General features: G+C 48.3%; 1 protein-coding gene across 1 annotated transcript in view; it reads left to right on the top strand.

Moving 5' to 3' along the window:
* The window catches only part of MAML3 (mastermind like transcriptional coactivator 3), a 576,691-nt gene that overhangs the window by 337,300 nt on the left and 221,561 nt on the right, over window positions 1-17,830 (top strand). The window contains exon 2 of the mRNA XM_029596416.1: window positions 2,657-4,138. Coding sequence (XP_029452276.1) covers window positions 2,657-4,138 — 1,482 coding nt within the window. The remainder of the gene's footprint in view (window positions 1-2,656; window positions 4,139-17,830) is intronic.

Raw genomic sequence — 17,830 nt, 5'->3', positions numbered from 1 at the left:
GCAGGGGAAGGACAGGGGGAGGGGGGCAGGTGGTGGGTTTTCGCTTTCAAAAAATTGGCAACCCTATTTTTTTTCCCCCCAAATTGGCTAAACATTTGCAGAAAAAGCACTAAGACCTCTGAGGTCCTACCTCTTGTCAGGGAGTGTTTCGTGTTCTGCGCCTTCAGCTGCCAGAAAAGGGCGATTATATTCCTAGGAGGGCCAGACGGCTGTTATGAAACGGTGGTGATAACATAAGGGCCCTCAGATTTCCAGAGAGATTTAGCATAAAGCAAAGTAGTTGCTAGGTTTAAGCCCGCACAGCTCCTCTGGAGTCAGTCCAGAGATGCAGCACACGAGCTTTGGAGCTGAAGGGTCGCAAGGGACCTGGGTGTTCTGCGAAGGTCATGCGCAACACCGTCTCTGGATGACCGTGACACCGGTAGAATAAAAGACTGCACACGCTTACAGAACCGGGCATGATAATTAGGGAGCTTCAGAAGCACCCAGGAATGTAAGACATCTGAACTAAGCACGATCAAAGCCTTTCCAGCGAAAGCTAAAGACAGGGACTCCGCGGAGAGATTGGTTTCATCGCGCATTTACAGGATACGTTTTTCTTGTAGCTGCTAGTTCCGCTGTCGCTTCCCTTCCCTGGTATTTTCTCACTCCTCTGACAGGACCTCCTACCTTAAAGCAAACAAATAAAGCTTTACAAATGTGGGGGGGCCCATGCAAAAAAAAAAAAAAGCTGAACGTTAAACCTGCCTGCTAAAATTCGGCACCCACAGGCCGATGCGGTACGGATGCGATAAGACTGTGCGTCCAAGCTGGGCCACCCGCTTTTCCTAACGCGCGCCCATCCACCTCTCCCCGGTGCGCAATGCAATAGGCAAACGAGCCGCTGCGTTAAAAAGGAGGCACTAGGGGAAACTGCGTCCCCAGCGCCTCCCCGGCAGCGGGCGCCCAGGAGAGGTGGCTGTGCGCAGGTTCAGAAAACGCATGCTCAATTTTACGAGCGTCCGTTTTCCTAACCTGACTGCCGCCAAGACTTTTTAATATATATATATATATATATATATTTTATTTTATTTTTTTTTAACCTTATCCCTTTTTTCGCTTCCTCTGATTTAATGTCGCCAAAATATCAAGTCAAAGGAACTACATGAAAGCAGTATTTTCTGCTTTCTGTTAACTTTAGAGGGGTCCTCAAGGCTTAATGCCTGCTCTGGGGCAGGCGTTAATTTTTGAGAGTAAAAATGTGCGTGTCGGGCGCACCTTTATATTTTACATAAGTGGGTAATTTATTTATTTATTTATTTTTATTTAAAAACTTTTTTATACCGAAGATCATGTACAAGTACATATCGCTTCGGTTTACAGAGAACCAACAATTGGAAATTACAGCAAACAATATGAACAAAAAATTGGACAAAAATTGAACAAGAATAGAATTGAACATGGATTACAAGAGGGGATTAAGGGGAATTGCGAAAAGGTAAACATGAGAATCAAACATGGATTATATGATCCGGAGTAAGGGGAACTTCGAGCAGTTAAACACGTCCGGACCTAAGTACTATAATGTAGGGTCAGATAAAAGGGACTTTAAGTAAATGCTCTTGCCAGCTGAGGCACGATGGCTAGTAGCTAGTAAGCCTCATCCATATGAATTTACATGTGATGAGTGCTATTAGCTGCGTGCTGGCTTGGACGTGCTTTTTGGATGCGCTGATCCCCTTATCGCAGAAGGGGTTATGGCCACGCGTCCAAAACGCACGTCCAAACGCTTGTTAACGTGTGCGCTAGGGTTAGCGCACGATATTGCATCGGCCTGACAGTTTCTTTACACACAAGTTCATCTTTTTTATCTCTGCTTGCAATGAGCTAATGCTGTGCTAATGCACTGGAAGTTAAAAAATGCACACAAGCCAGGGTGAAAGGAAAAGCTTAGCGCACCTAAAAACATGATTTTTGCAGAAACACGGTGTTTTCAGCACATAAGTCTAGATTACAGGTCCCAGTGCTGGAATTTCAGCTTCTGCCCAGAGTCTGACCCAAGGAAAACTCCCAGTGCTGAGAAAACCTGAGTTAGGCCGGGGCACCTCTGAGTGTCGGGGAGTAATGGTTGCTAATGCCTTCGTTTGCATGGCATTTCCATGCGAGGGTGCTAAGCAGGCTGCCTGGTTTTATGTGCACACTTTTTTGCTAACTTCCTGGCTGCCTGGGAGAAATGTATGTAACACTGTGCCCTCTGCCGTACGTGCCTAATTACACTGGGCTCGCAATCAGTGGAAGGGAGCCAAAGCTTATCCAGGCCATGCCACGTTTTCCCCCCTTTTTAAGACAAGCAACTGATGCTGTAATCCAGCCAACCACATACTTGCATACTCAGTGACACCACCTTACCTGATGAAGGGAATATCTCTGGAAAAGTAATCACAAATGTGTAGATTAGTCCCGTAAGAAGGTCCCGTTGACAGAAATCTGAAGCATTTCATCAGTCTGCACCATACTTACTGGATACTGTCGGCACGATGATGCCATTTCCCATTTAGCTCTAAAGTTGCTCAAAGATTAGTAGAAATTAATGCACTGATACCTGATTGCTTAATGAGAACTCTGTTGCATACAATTAAATTGCTGAAAATATTTCGCTTTTTTTTTTTCTTTCTAGCTACAAGAAACAGTGAAGAAAAAGTTGGAAGGAGCACGTTCTCCCGTTAACGGCGAGCAGCAGAATGGAGTCTGTGATGGCAGCTTCTCACCAACCAGCAAGCGAATGAGGACGGATGTGCCAGGGCTGGACACAATCAATAACTTACCCACTAACATGCCTTTACCTTCGGTTTCTCCTCTTCACCAGCTGGACATCAAACCGTCTTTACCTGTACAGAATAGCGGAAACCGCCCTAGCAGACTGGACGACCTGGGTAAAAATGGTGGCCTGCCAGAAATTCAACTTCCAGTCAATGGCTGCACCGAGCTGGAGGATGGTTTTAACATTTTGCACAACAAGGAACTGAAACACGAGTCTCTGGATGACCCGACAGGCATAGACACCTCAGAGACCTCCCTTTCCAACCAAAACAAACTGTTCTCCGACATTAATCTGAATGATCAAGAATGGCAGGAGTTAATAGATGAACTGGCCAACACCGTACCAGAAGATGATATTCAGGATTTATTTAATGAAGACTTCGAAGAGAAAAAAGAACTAGAATTTCCCAGGCCTAGCGTGCAGACCCCTGTTCCTCAAGAGAGTGCGAGCGTTAAGAGTGATCCATCACACTCACCATTTGCTCACGTACCCATGGGCTCTCCCCAGGTTAGGCCGTCTTCTTCAGGGCCTCCGTTTCCTAATGTCTCCACGACTTCTGGTGCGCCTTCTGCCTCCAGTGCTCCGCCCGCTCCGGTTCCTGCAGGCTCGCCTGCCAACTGTCTAGCTCAGTCTCCTCAAACACCCACCCAGGCCCATACTCCAGGTCAACCTCAGTCCCGGCACGGGAATGGGTACCTAATCAACCCAACGCCGGCCGCCGCAGCAGGTTCAGGTCCTGGGTCTCTGGCCGCCCCCAGCGCTGACCTGTCTCCCGCCGAACAGCTCAAACAAATGGCTGCCCAGCAGCAGCAGAGAGCTAAACTCCTGCTGCAGAAGCAGCAGCTGGCGCCTCATCCTAGCCAGCCGTCCAGTTGGTCACCGGTGGGACCACCTTCCAGTCCATACGGAGGACCTTTCCCCGCAGAAAAACCAAATAGCCCAATGATGTATCCCCAGCCCTTTAATAACCAAAACCCCATCGTGCCTCAGCTGGCAAGCAACACACCGAAGTCCACGATGAACAACTACCTCCCTCAGAACCACATGAGCATGATCAACCAACAGCCAAACAGTCTGGGCGCAAACTCCGTGAATAAGCAGCCCACCATGCTGAGCTATGGGAACACCAAACCTTTGACCCATTTCAGCACCGAGCTGAGTCAGAGGATGACCCCGCCCATGGCCAACCCGACCAAGAATCCCATGATGCCGTACATGGCGCCGCAGCAGCCGCCGATGGTGCATCTGAGCGAGGAGCAGAAATGTCTTCTTATCATGAAACAAAAGGGACTTATGACTCCATCGATGGGTTATACTGCTCTTTCGTCCCATGGTCAGGTAGGCATGCGTGAAATTACTCTGTCCAAATGGTTGCTGTTTTAACCGTGGAAGTAATCAAGGGTTGTCATGCGCAAATATGGGTTATTTCAGTAGAGCAATAACCGTGCTGTCTCTGCCTCTGTAACCATCTATCCGCTCCCCCTTGTTTATTCTTCTTGAACTGCAGTCGCTATCACATTTTACAGACAGCGAATGTGCTGACAAAGAATTACCAGTAGTAGAAATAGTCGGTAAGTTGCTAATTGTTTCTTTCATTGGAAGAGAGTAAGATGTTGCACCACCTAAAGTGAAGTTGAAATTTTGCGATTGTAGGACACTTAAGATAATTCTGAGGTTTATTAGGGAGGACTTTCAGGCAGAAGAATGTCATAGTTCTGGAAAAACAATCATGTCACGCTTGCACGCCCTACACTCGGATATTTATTTATTTATTTAACATTTTTATATACCGGGATTCATGTAACAATTTACATATCATCTCGGTTTACATTGTAACTCAGAGAACAGGCATGTAAGAATGCAATTACATAGAACAGGGCAGAAAACTTGGATTACAATAAAGAAAACTTGGATTACAATAAAGGGGAAAAAACATAATATATTATGGGGCGCATAAATAATATTGTAGGGTAAGGAAAAGAGACATGGAAAGGGACAGTATTTAGGCTTGCTGAGGATCTATGTACATGATGGAATTAGGGAAAGCTTAGACGTGAGCTGATGAAGCGAAGGGATTGCTAAATTGTGCTAAATTGTGCAGGTAGCATGAATGGAATGGGTTGTAATTTGGCATGTTGGCTAGTGTGGTGTTGTCGAGGTAAGTTATTGTTGTGATTGGAAGGCTTGCTCAAATAGCCAGGTTTTTAGTCTCTTTTTAAAGTTGATTGGGCATTGTTCTGCCCTGAGTTCTGGAGGCAGAGAGTTCCAAATAGGATCTAACCTAATAGCAGCACGACACAGGGCACGCAATAAATCCGCAAATCATTGCCAACAAGTCCAGTTGGCAACTGGCTGCCCCCCCCCCCCTGTTGCTGGCAACGTGTTGCCGACTCATCTGCCAGCGTAGAGGGCTGTGAAGCTCAGTGGAGCCTGCACCGCAGATGTGAGCACAGCTGCACCGTGTCTGGGAACACGTGGTGGTCTGTGCCGCTGCCGGCCTGGCTTTTGCTCTGGCTTCTTCTGTGCCCGCTCTGCTTCCATCGGCCGGGGCCCCGGGGCCTGTGTATAGCCCAGCATTCATTATTTCCCCCTTCCAGGTTGTCTCGCTTTTTCCTCTACGGACAAACGTCTCACAAGCCATGTCTGCCAGTGATGTATGTCTGCCAATGACTTACGTTGCTTCATTATCCAGCATAATAATTTTTCTATTTACATTACGCAAATGTATACTATTTCCTTGGGGAAAAAAAAAAAAAAAGGTCGTTAAGCGAATAAGAAAAAGTGCTTGAAAAAAATACTAAATACTGGGTAGCATAATGTGATTAAAATTTGAACTCTTGAGTGCCTAATTTTGCTTGATAGAAAATGGAGTGCTGAGCAGAGTGTGGCTCATTAACTCTTGCTGGTGTATAATGAGGAGGGTGTGCGTGTCATTTCACCGTGGCGGGTCACCAGCTCTCATGCAGTCATTCCATCTTGTTAGCTCAGGGAAAGCTGCCTTTTGCTGCCTCACCGGCTGCTAGGCCTCCTGGGATGTTCCCGGGGAAGGGGGGGCCTCTCCCGGTCTGTGTCCCCTTGCCGGAGCCCATCGGGAAACGTTTGGCACTAACCCGCGATAGGAAATCAGCAGTGAAGAGTATCGTCAGTGAGGGGCAAAGCAAGCCCTGGCACGGAGCAGCTGAAAAATCAGAGCAGCAATAATAACTCTTCTATCTTACCAGCTAGCCTGGCTTCCAGAGGGTCTGTAGCGCTCTAGCAGAAGGAGGGTAATTTCAAAGCCACCTTCGAGCATGAAACATAAGTGTATGTGGTAATCTGATTTCAGGCATACTTTCATGTACACAAAAAAAAAAAATAGGCATTCTGGGGTGGGGGGGGGGGATGAGGGCGTGGAGCTGGGATTTATGTGCACACCCCTTTTTGATTTTTAAAAATGTGCGCAGAAGTTAACTCGCACATGTGATGCCCTGCAAAGAGCAGGTGTAACTCAGTATGGGGGAGTTTGTGCACGTTATTTCGGATAACTGCATTTTTGCCAACCACCCTGGGCCGTTTAAAAATTACCCTCTTTATAATGTAACCCACAGGCCGATAGTCCCAGATACGGTCCCAGGGACCACACCTCAAACATAGTTCACTGAGCCGCATAAGGCCATTTACCACGGGGAAAACACTGTTTTTTGCGTAGCAATTGGCCTAACACGGGGGTAAAGCGAGTTATCTCAAATAATCTCACGTTATCAGAGCTCACTACTGCCTTCAACCGTTGCTCATTAAATAACCCAGCTTTCCAAAAAATGTGCATGCCCGCACTGACTAGAAATTAGGTGCAACTCAGGAGCTGTGGCTTCATTTCTCTCAGGTGCATCCAGACATTGACTCCCGTGCCAATGCACCCATGGCCCAGCCCCCAGACCTCCTCCTCCCTGCGAACTGTAAAATTCCCTGGGGGACTGCTTACCCCCCCTCCCCCGTTCCACTCCCTCCCCCCCCCCCCCCCCCGTCGCTCTTATGTTAGAAAAGTAGAACAAACATTTTGTATGCAGTGCGGAAGCCTTGCCCCCTCCTCTGTCCAATCCCCCGCCCCTTGGACCCACCTTTACACAAACAAACTTCCCCGGTGGTGTAGTGGCCTCCTGCCCTCCCACTCAGCCCACCCTTCAGACCCTCCCATGAAGAGAAATCTTCATCAGCGGTGCAGTGGGGACCGGGCAGCACCGTCTGATGTTAGCGGATCGCCCGTTGTCAAATGTGAACTCTCCCGGCTCGGCCCTCCCAGCTGAGGGGAAGCATCTCTTTAATCAACTTGGCCTAGTCCATGAAAACTGCCCAATTTTCCTGCCTCTCTTGTAGTTCTCTCCTCTCCTCCACTCTGCTGGTGGTGCCGGAAGCGGGGCCACCTGCCTTTTCTCCTCTTCTTCAAGGTGATCGTGAACTTTAAGAGAGGCTTTGCAAGGCCTCCCTCCCTCTCATTTCACGCCTTCTCCCCTTGGATGGCTCCCAGGAGGATTCCGGTCGCCCTCCGCTCCTCTCACGGTGAGCGGGTTCACAGAAAGAAAATGTCCGAGTCTCGGGATCCTGGGGGCTACGTGGCAAAAAAAAAAAATCGAAAGGGACGCTTTGTGCTCAATTAAAGGAACCGAAGAACTGAGGTGAAAAGGGAGGGAAAACGTTCCCCTCGGGCAAAAGACAAGGTCTCCAAAAACGTCAAGGCACTCTGTCTCCATAATGTGACCCAGAACAGGGAGCAGTGAGAACCAGTGCCGCACCCCGCAGAAGGGTCAAGTCGGGCTTCCACGACACCAGATGGTGGCCCCCAGTGTAATCTGTACTGTATTTATGTTTAATTAGCACTTTTCACAGTCGCTCAGGAATCCTCCATATGTAGCTCCCTGCATGGGGCAGCTATGCCTCTCGAGCAGGCCGATTCAGTATGGTGCGCTCAGGCTGAGCGCACTGTTAGCCCCCGTCTAGACGCGCGTTTTCCACGTGCTAATATTACACCTTGTACAGTAAGGGGTAATAGCGTGAGGAAAACGCGTGTCCAACCCCCCAAAAACTAATAGCGCCCGCAACATGCAAATGCATGTTGATGGGCCTATTAGCTATTCCCGCGCGATACAGAAAGTAAAATGTGCAGCCAAGCCGCACATTTTACTTTCAGAAATTAACACCTGCCCGAAGGCTGGCGTTAATTTCGGCCAGCACCAGGAAAATGTACAGAAAAGCAGAAAAAACTGCTTTTCTGTACACCCTCCGACATAATGTAGCGATATTAAGTCGGAGGCCCCAAAAATAAAAAAAAATAAAAATTCTAAAAAAAATTAAAAATCTGCCCGCGGGTTGGAAAACGGTCGCTCAATTTTGCCGGTGTTCGTTTTCTGAACCCGTGGCTGTCAGCAGGTTCGACAACCGACGCCGGTAAAATTAAGCGTCGGCTGTCAAACCCGCTGACAGCCGCCGCTTCTGTCAATAAGGAGGCGCTAGGGACGCGCTAGTGTCCCTAGCGCCTCCTTATTACCGCAGGCCCTCATTTAAATACAGAATCGCGCACCCAGGAGAGTGGCCTGGGCGTGCGTCGGGAGAGCAGGCGTTCGCCTCGGAGCGCAGACTCTCCCACGAAATTTTACTGAATCAGTCCAATAGTTACTACTATCTGTTCCCCTCCCTGTTTTAGAGGAAACCAGATACTGCTGGTGGAGAATCTTTAGGTTCTCTACAGTGATATAAATGTGGTTTCTACTCGGCTGCCCCAGGTCCGGGAGAAGACGGGGCCGATCCTCTCCTGACAGATGTGAAGCCAGTAGGTCAGTAATCATCTTACCAAGGACTGGAGGGGTCAGGAAACGAGATGTGGGCCAAGCACCCGTCCTCTTGATACTTACAAGCCTGTGTGGAACATTAAATATCATTTGTCATCAGAAGAGAAAAGATGCGTATTCAATGCAGTGGGTCGGGCTGCTGAGTGAGCCGCCCTAAGGGAATGGGGGAATTCTTCCTTCGGCATTCGGCATGAACCACAGAGAGTTTCTCCATGTCAAAGGAAGGACTCTTGTTTGTCTGATGGGCTGCAAAATTGTGTCAAAGGGTTTAAGGCGTTTGAATTAGTTCATAATAGTGGGGTTCTCGTGGAAAAGGGCAGGAACAGCCGTAGGAGTTTCTCAAGCACGTCACCCAGTTTAGGAGAAAAATAGCTTGGCTCACAAGCGCTTTGGGTTAGGGACCAGACCTTTTTCCTGCTGTTTCCCCGAGGTGAGGAAAGAACCATAGATATGGGGGGTCCATTCTCAACACACCCAGCTATCTTAAAGTTAGCCGGTTATGTCTTATGCTTTGCCTGGAAACACCTCCTGTCCGCCCCTGAATCCTAGCCGCATACGGCTTTCAGTATAGCTGGGTATCCACTTAGACGGATAACTTTTCAGTTATCCATCTAAATTGCTTTTGAATATTGACCTTGTGGTTTCTAGTTTTATTTACAACCAAGCAGTTCTATAAAGTACAGCTGATAACTCAGTTTTACGTCGTAAGTTATCTGGGCGCCTGCGGCAAACACAGAAGGATTTAAATTCCTGTCCACTTCTGTGATGAACCGGCAAGTTGTTTAAACTCCCTAATATCCTGCTCTTTAAATGAGAACTCCCTGCCGGTGAATCCGCGTCAGGAGCTGAGGTATGCATGCCACGCTGCCAAGCAACCCAGTTCCAGGAGGGAGACATTTTTTGGCCACTCCTGGTTTTGAACTTGCCTCCCAAAGCATGCTGGTATTTGTAGTCCTCTGATACTACCCATTGACCCCAGTGCTGCAGAGCAACCCCACAGCCCCCCCCCCCCCCCCCCCCCCCGGGTTACGGCATCCCCTCCCACTCTTCCCTTCCTCCCTCCCGGGCTTTGCAGCTGACTGCCCCATTATGCAGGCGACGCAGTGGTGCATTTTCCCTCTCCCTCCTATCCTCCTCCTGCTCAAGGCTCATGGGCCTGCACTCTTACAGCTGGACACGAACTACCACCCCCTGCTGTTCAGCCTGGGTTATGGTACTCCCATCCCACCCCTCCCCTTCCGTCCTTCCTCCCGAGAGCTTATGAGCTCTGATCCCTTCGCAGCTGGTCACGATGACACCTTTGTGACTTTATTTTCAGTCCTCTTTCGCGTACCCTGCGGGATGCAGGGGCGCACTTGTTGGTTTTTTCTTTGTTTTGAAGGGGGGACGGCCACCTTGCCTTCCCCCCAGGTCTATTTCGCTTTTGGACTGAAATAGGCCCCAGTGCTGCAGAGCAACCCCACAGCCCCCCCCCCCCCCCCCCCCCCCCCCCGGGTTACGGCATCCCCTCCCACTCTTCCCTTCCGTTCCTCCCTCCCGGGCTTTGCAGCCAACTGCCCCATTATGCAGGTGACGCAGTGGTGCATTTTCCCTCTCCCTCCTATCCTCCTTCTGCTCAAGGCTCATGGGCCTGCACCCTTACAGCTGGTCACGAACTACCACCCCCTGCTGTTCAGCCTGGGTTACGGTAATCCCATCCCATCCCACCCCTCCCCTTCCGTCCTTCCTCCCGGGAGCTTATGAGCTCTGACTCCTTCGCAGCTGGTCACGATGACACCTTTTGTGACTTTATTTTCAGTCCTCTTTTGCGTACCCTGCGGGATGCAGGGGCGCACTTGTTGTTTTTCTTTGTTTTGATGGGGAGATGGCCACCTTGCCTTCCCCCCAGGTCTATTTCGCTTTTGGACTGAAATAGGACCCCAGTGCTGCAGGTCCCATGATGCATCAGGATGAGAGTGCTCGGAAATGCAGGAGTCGGCCTAAAATCTCCCTCCTGCAACCTGGGCAAGCTTGTGTCTTCTTAGCCCGTTTGTCTCTCCGCCTTCCTGCGCCAGTTTTCTGCCCAACTATACTTCGCCAAATAAAAGGACTCGAGAGACAGGAGCCGAAAGTCAAGCCAAGCACTTGAGGTGGACGTTGTGATGCCCAAACATGGCCGACGGTCGGGTCCTTTTCTCTGGTGAAGCACCCTTTGTTATTTCTGAAGTGCTTTTTCTGAGGGGGCGGGCGGGGAGAGGGTTCAGAATGGTAACGTTTTCTATAATAAAGTTTTTTTGGGGGGGAGAGGGGGTTATGTTTGATTAGATTTGCCGATGCGCTTGAAAAAATGCCTTTGCACTTTTGGACTTCTCCACTGTTATTCACTGAGAATTAGTACTTTTTTTTTTTTAAACCCTTTAATTGTAAGCCAGACGGAGATTAGCGTATCGTACGGTGCAAAACAGAACCCTAAAAGTGGCAGGCCGCGCGCGGAGAGCTTGCCTTGTGAAATAAAGAGACGCACGAAGCCCTCAACCTGCAGGCAAAGATTCGCAGTAACTTTGCACAGATACAAGAGTCACGGTCCCCAAAATCCTCAAATTTAGTCCTTTTCCCTGTGAGGGAGGAAGCCAGCTCCCCGACACGTGCAATTTCAAATAGCAGGGCATGGCAGCTGGCAACAGAAGGCATTCGTTTTTCCAGAACTTGGCGATGGTAAATCCGGCTCCCAGCCCTTCCTTCTAAATGACACTGGCCCAGAGGGTTGTAGGCCAAATCCCAAATCCTGCTACACCCCCCACAGGGGGACTTGACTTTGGGTTGAATCTGTGAATGCAGTGAAGGGGTCTGGCCATCAGGGCAGAGCCTCTGCTGCCGAGTGGAAAGCTCTCTCGTGCATTTACCAGTGAGAAATTCTCACACGGGGATCTCGCCCACCAAGTCCACTTAACCCTCTGTAAAAACGGCAGAAATGGCTTTAATGCCACCTTCCCCGGTGCAGGTTCGATTCGGTCTGGCTTTCTCCGTGTCCGGCCCCTTTGCCTTCCGTTTAGGCCAAGGCTGCTTAATTCGGGGATAAGTGGACCGGCTATCATACTTGTCCAGAAAGTAATGAAATGTGGGATTTGGCACAAAGCTGTCCCATGAACCTTAATCCCTGCACCTCTCATCCGGCAGTGCCCGCAGAGAGGGTGCAGAAGGGCATCCCAGAGCTGCTGCAGGGAACGGGGATAAAGGAGAGAAGCCGCCTCCCCGACAGTACCCGGCGTAGCCTGCGCCAGGCCGATGGCGCATGGGCGGCCACGGGGGTTGCTTTTAACCCTCATGTGTCCGACCTGAGGTAAAGAAGGACCGCAAGTGAGGAGGTGCACTAAACCCAGTCCCACCAGCAAAAAAAACCCCCAACTCAATCATGAGCCACACAGGAGGAGGGGAGGTCAGAACCAGTCCTTAAATAAACCAATATAGGAGTCCAGTGATAAAGATTAAGGCTGGGCAATGCCATGCCTTCCTTCAGTGGTGATTTTCTGCCAGGTTGCCAATCTGGAACTTTTCTCAACTGGTTTTGGTTTTCCCCCTTGGGAAAAAGTGGAAGGTTGCGGAGGCGACCAGTGGATCCAACCCGGTGTGTGTGGATCCGTGGATTCCCGTATCAACTGTGCCATGGTCTCAATGACTAGATTGAAAAGGAGAGGGAAGACGGGGCACCCGTCTCATACCCCGAAGAATCAGGAAACGGGACGATAAAACCCATTAACAGGGGCCTTAGCACGGAGACCCGGGTATTACGCTTGCAACGATACAAAAATATGAAAGGAAATTGACATTTCTGTAAAAAAAAAAATAATATAAATTTATTTATTTATTTATTTTTAATTTTTATATACCGAAGTTCTTGTTGGAATTACAAATCACTCCGGTTTACATAAAACGATGAACTGCCCAACAGCGGATGGGGGCTTTACATAGAACTGTAGAACATAAGGAACAATAAAACCGGATGTCAATTTAACATAGTAATAATAAATATAATATAATATAATATGTACATACAATTTAACTATTTAACGTAGTAGAGATGACCTGTCAAATCTACCATATAGATACAATAAGAGTAATATAATGAACTTATGGATTCAAAAATTGATTGAGCAGTTGTGGAGTCCTGATAGTAGGAATTGGTGAGATGTCGATAATTTAGGGATACTATTATTTAGGAAGTCCTCTTGTCTAAGGGCCAAGATACCCGGTCAAACAGCTTCTTGATGTCTAGGGGTAAAATCAGGCCAGGGGTTTTATTTTTCTTGGCCCAGAAAATAATATTATCCATTAATACCCAACTCTTAATGAATTCAGATTGGTTGACGTCAACCAAAACTGGCAGAATCATAAGAACATAAGAAATTGCCATGCTGGGTCAGACCAAAGGTCCATCAAGCCCAGCATCCTGTTTCCAACAGTGGCCAATCCAGGCCATAAGAACCTGGCAAGTACCCAAAAACTAAATCTATTCCATGTTACTGTTGCTAGTAATAGCAGTGGCTATTCTCTAAGTCAGCTTAATTAATAGCAGGTAATGGCGTTCAAGACCTCTCATAATCTTAAAGACCTCTATCTTATCCCCCCTCAGCCGTCTCTTCTCCAAGCTGAACAGCCCTAACCTCTTCAGTCTTTCCTCATAGGGGAGCTGTTCCATCCCCTTTATCATTTTGGTTGCCCTTCTCTGTACCTTCTCCATCGCAACTATATCTTTTTTGAGATGCAGCAACCAGAATTGTACACAGTATTCAAGGTGCGGTCTCACCGTGGAGCGATACAGAGGCATTATGACATTTTCTGTTTTATTTACCATTCCCTTCCTAATAATTACTAACATTCTGGAATCGCTCTAGGTGCATCTGTAATAGTTTCACTAAGACCTTAATGATTGTGTTAATCAGTTAAATGGGTCTGTAAGAACCACAATCAAACTCATGTCTCTTTTTTTTATATGTAAAACAATGAGATTGGCTTCCAGCGACTCCTACTTTCTCTGACCTCTGACTCCTACTTTCTCTGGCCAGTTTCTGCGGAGACTCTGAGGCCTACTAGCAAGGGATAGTTTTGTGACCCTGTTACACAACCAAGAAACCAATAATTTACATTAAAGACAAAACCTAGTGCGTGGAATCTCAGATGCAGGTCTGGGCATGGGTGAGCTGAAAGCTTTTTATGACAGATAAAATAAATTCCAGTCATAATCAGATAAATATTAATAACAGTAAATTCTGTCCAAAACGCTCTGAATAGAAGTGCTGTATTAAAATGCAGTTATTAATTTTGCTATTCTGGAGTAAGAGAGTAACGGGTATTTAGGAGGGAAAATACTGACATAAATTACGTGCTTGGTCTCAGATTCTTTGTAGGTTGTGATGAGTTTTATTGAATCACAACAAAAATTATGGAAAGACCTGAACGTCCTTGAGTTTTTGAGACCACATAGGTCCAGTTTCCAGATAAGGCAGCAGGGTCAAAGGAAGGAGGCATAGAGCCCGCACCAGAGAGGCGTGGTTTTGTTGGTCTCACAAACAGTGTAATTTAATAACGCTGAGATTCACAGCCTTTTAGTAATTTGTTTGACAAATGCGCCTAAAGAAACGGTTGCCGTGCATGCAGGTCAGCCTGGCAGCCCTCCCCCTTCCCTTCTCCTCCTGTGGCGGCAGCGGCTGTCCCTGCAATGGTCAGCAGCACTTCCTGTTCAGAAAGGAAGTGCCATGTGGGGACCTAACAAGGGGTGGCCCTGGCATTCTGCGTGTGGGCTGTGTTCTTTGGCGGCCGGTGGAATGTTTAAATTTAATTTTCAGTTTCTATTCTGCTTTTCATGACTAGACAGTCACTTCAAAGAGGATTGCAATATAGTTAAATCCAGTTACATAAATAACATGGCTTGACGTGAATTAGTTTGGTTATTGTTGTCATGACTTTCGCGCCAGTCTCCTGGTTGAAGGGGGTCACGTTTTCAGTTGGCGTTGAAAATGTAGGTAGTCATTAATGTTTTCCCAATAGGGGTGTAATGCGTTTCATAGGTCCGGTGCTGCTCCTCTGAATGTTCTAGATCTTGTTGGCTTGTAGTCTTTTGATGGGTTGGAATGGCCAGTTTCTGTTTTTGGCTTGACCGCAGAGTTTTTGTAGGGTGATATTCTTTTATTTTTTGTGGTTAGATATGTGGGGCCAGTCAGTGACTAATATGGATTTTGGCATCCCTAAGCACTGTTGGTGCTGTCACATCCCTGTCATCACCCTCCTTCCTTCCCAAGATTGGTCTCAGGCAGTGGTTCCCAACCTTTTTTGTTTCGTGGCACACCTGGTACGGGGTCACTTCGTTGTGGCACACCACCCACTTCCCCATCATCACTTTCTCTTCTCTTCCCTCTCCCTCTACCCCTTAGTATCATCATCTTCTTCCCTTCCCTGTCTCCGACCCCACTGGCATCATCATCATCATCACCTTCCCTCTCCCCCACTCCCTGGCATCAACATCACCTTCTCTCTCTACCTCCTCACCCTGGGCATCATCATCATCACCTACCCTTTCCTTCTACCCCTCTCCCCCACTCCCTGACATCACCTCTTTACGTCTGCCTTCACCCCTTTCCCTCACCCCTTGGCATCATCATCATCTTCTATCTACCTTCACCCCTCTCCCTTCATCCCCTGGTGTTTTCCCTCTTCCTCCACCCTCTCCCTCACCCTCTGGCATCATCAATTCCCTCTCCCCATTCCCTGGCATCATCACTTTCTCTTCCCTCTCCCTTCACTCCCCATGCCAATCTCCTTCTGTTCCCTTTCCCTTAAACCCTGGCATCACTTGCCCTCTCCCTCACTTCCTGGCATCATCAGCATCATCGTTCCCTCATCCTCTCTCTCCACTCCTCTCCCCCAATGACATCATCCTCATCAATCTTCTGTTCTCCCCACCCCCTGGCATCACCTTCCCTCAACCTCACTTGCTGGCATCATTATCACCTTCCCTCTCCTTCCTCCATTCCTCCCCACCCCCTTGAATCATCATCATCATCTTCCCTCTCCCTCCACCCTTCCCCCCCAACCCCTGGCGTCATCAACTTCCCTTCACTCTCCCCTCCACACACTGTGGCACATTCATCTGTCTCCTTACCCACTCCCCCCCCCCCCCCCCCCAATCCTTGAACAGCAAAGGTCTGGGAGCAGGGTTACCGAGCGCTGCTTCTTCCTCCTTTGCCAGGCTCCCTCTGCAATCTGAGCTGCAAGGGGTCAGCAGAGGGTCTCCCAAACCTGCAGAGCCCCCGTGCAGTTTCTGTTGCAACCGAGAGCCAGCAGGGGAGGAAGCAGGAGCAGCTGCTAAGCACTGCTCTCCCACACCCCCTGCTGGTGGGAGGACATCCTGCAGGCCAGGAGGGAAACAGGAAATGCCAGTGGAGCCCTGCACTCCAGCCAGGGCACACCGGTCTAAGACACAGCCCTCCTTAGTTTCCTGTGGCAGCTCAGGGGTAGATGCTGTGGCAGAAATTTAAAAATTCTGAAGCAAATTGGCAAATATTTCCATCTTTTATATTACATTATGAAACAAATAGTTTTCGCTATATTTATTAGTATAATTTATATTATTTTTATTGGAAGGCAGCAGATCTTCACACCGGATTTCTGCTGCCCTAGGGACAGGCCTAGTGTGGCTATTGAGAAATCCAGGCCTGGGGGTCAGTGTTCTTCAGAGCCCCTGAATGTGAGGGATAGGAGTCTGAATTTGATAGGGAGGGCCGCTGGGGGAGCCAGATGACGTTCCCCGTTTCCTATTCCCTGTGACTGATCAGGAGGCTGCGCTTTCGAGCGTCTGCAATTTGTTCCTTGTCTGTTTTGGCATTGCAGTAATCCGCAGCCGTTGACCATATGACTTTTTTTTTTTAGGTCAGTTGGTGGTAGGAAGAGGACATCATTTCTTTATCATTCAGAAGCACCAGAATGTTGTTGGGTTTTTGGTTTTTTTTTTTACCTCATGGCTGAAACTTGGGCTCTCCATGTCCAGCGTAATGCCTTTGGCTTTTGACGTCATGTTGTGGGGGTCAGTGTCACGTCATGAGGGACCTTCGTTTTAAAGTTTTTACTTTCCCCCGGGAATTTATCAGTGTTTATTGTACCAAACAAAAACTGGGGGGGGGGGGGGATCAGTGAAAATTTGCTTTCATTGATTTTTCTCCCGTTTGCTATAATAAACACTGAAAAATGTAAAATAAAAATAAAAACTAGAAGGGTAATATAAGCGGAGGCGCGTCGTCTGGAAGTGGTGACAGGCTCAGCCAAAGGACCTCTGTTTCGTGTCTGTTCACCCGCAGCTGGGTGCTGGTGATCCAGTTTGTTGCTGACTCCAGGCACTGACCGAGGGAGGGGTGATATGGCTAGGGGCATCTGGATGTCATCGGCATAGATGTAGACGTTGATGCTGAATTTCCTTACCATTACTGTAAGGGGTATGAGGTCTATATTGGATAGGATTGGGGGGGACAGCGGGCAGCCTTGCCCGTGCATCCCATCTTAGGGTCTGTGCTTCAGAGGATATTCCGAACCCCGCGTTATTTTTCTCCGTTCTCTCCATCAGGAAGGACCGAATCCTTTTTTTTTTTTTTTTTGCATTCCCCCTGTACATCTATATTTGATAGCCTGGCCATCGGAATTTAGGGATCGACTGTGTCGAAAGTGGCCGAGAGGGCTTGTTAGGTCAGTAATTTCCCCCTGTCGGCCACCAGAGTGGCTTTTCCATCTGCGGTCAGCACACCCTTCCTGCCGGGGGCACCGTGCCTCCTTAGTGGGGAGGGGAGAGAGGGCACTTCGTGCACCACTGCCCTTAAGAGAACAGGTCAGAAAATCATCGGTGAGGCCAGTGCTGCAGTTTTGTCAGCCGGAGCCTCCCCTAATTCCTGTACATGTTGCCTATTGTGGGCGTGTGCTGGAGGCTTCAGAGTATAGACATAGGTTGGTCTGTATCACCTTAGTTACTATCGGGTATTACTGCTTATGTCTACTGTATACAAGCATGGCATAGTGTACTTATTGTGCTGCTGTAACTTGTAAAAACAAATCCCCAAATCATTTTGGATGCTTCGCCCCAGACCTGTTTTTTATTTTAATATTCTTTTTTTTTTTTTTTTTACTCGAGAGCTTTCAGTCATTAAAATAAAATCCCACGAGACTGCCAGCCCGAATTTGTCATTGTTAT

This window comes from Rhinatrema bivittatum, chromosome 1 (genome assembly GCF_901001135.1).
Source record: "Rhinatrema bivittatum chromosome 1, aRhiBiv1.1, whole genome shotgun sequence".
NCBI lineage: Eukaryota > Metazoa > Chordata > Amphibia > Gymnophiona > Rhinatrematidae > Rhinatrema > Rhinatrema bivittatum.
The sequence above is the reverse complement of the archived record's forward strand: the minus strand, read 5'-3'. Positions and strand labels throughout refer to the sequence as shown.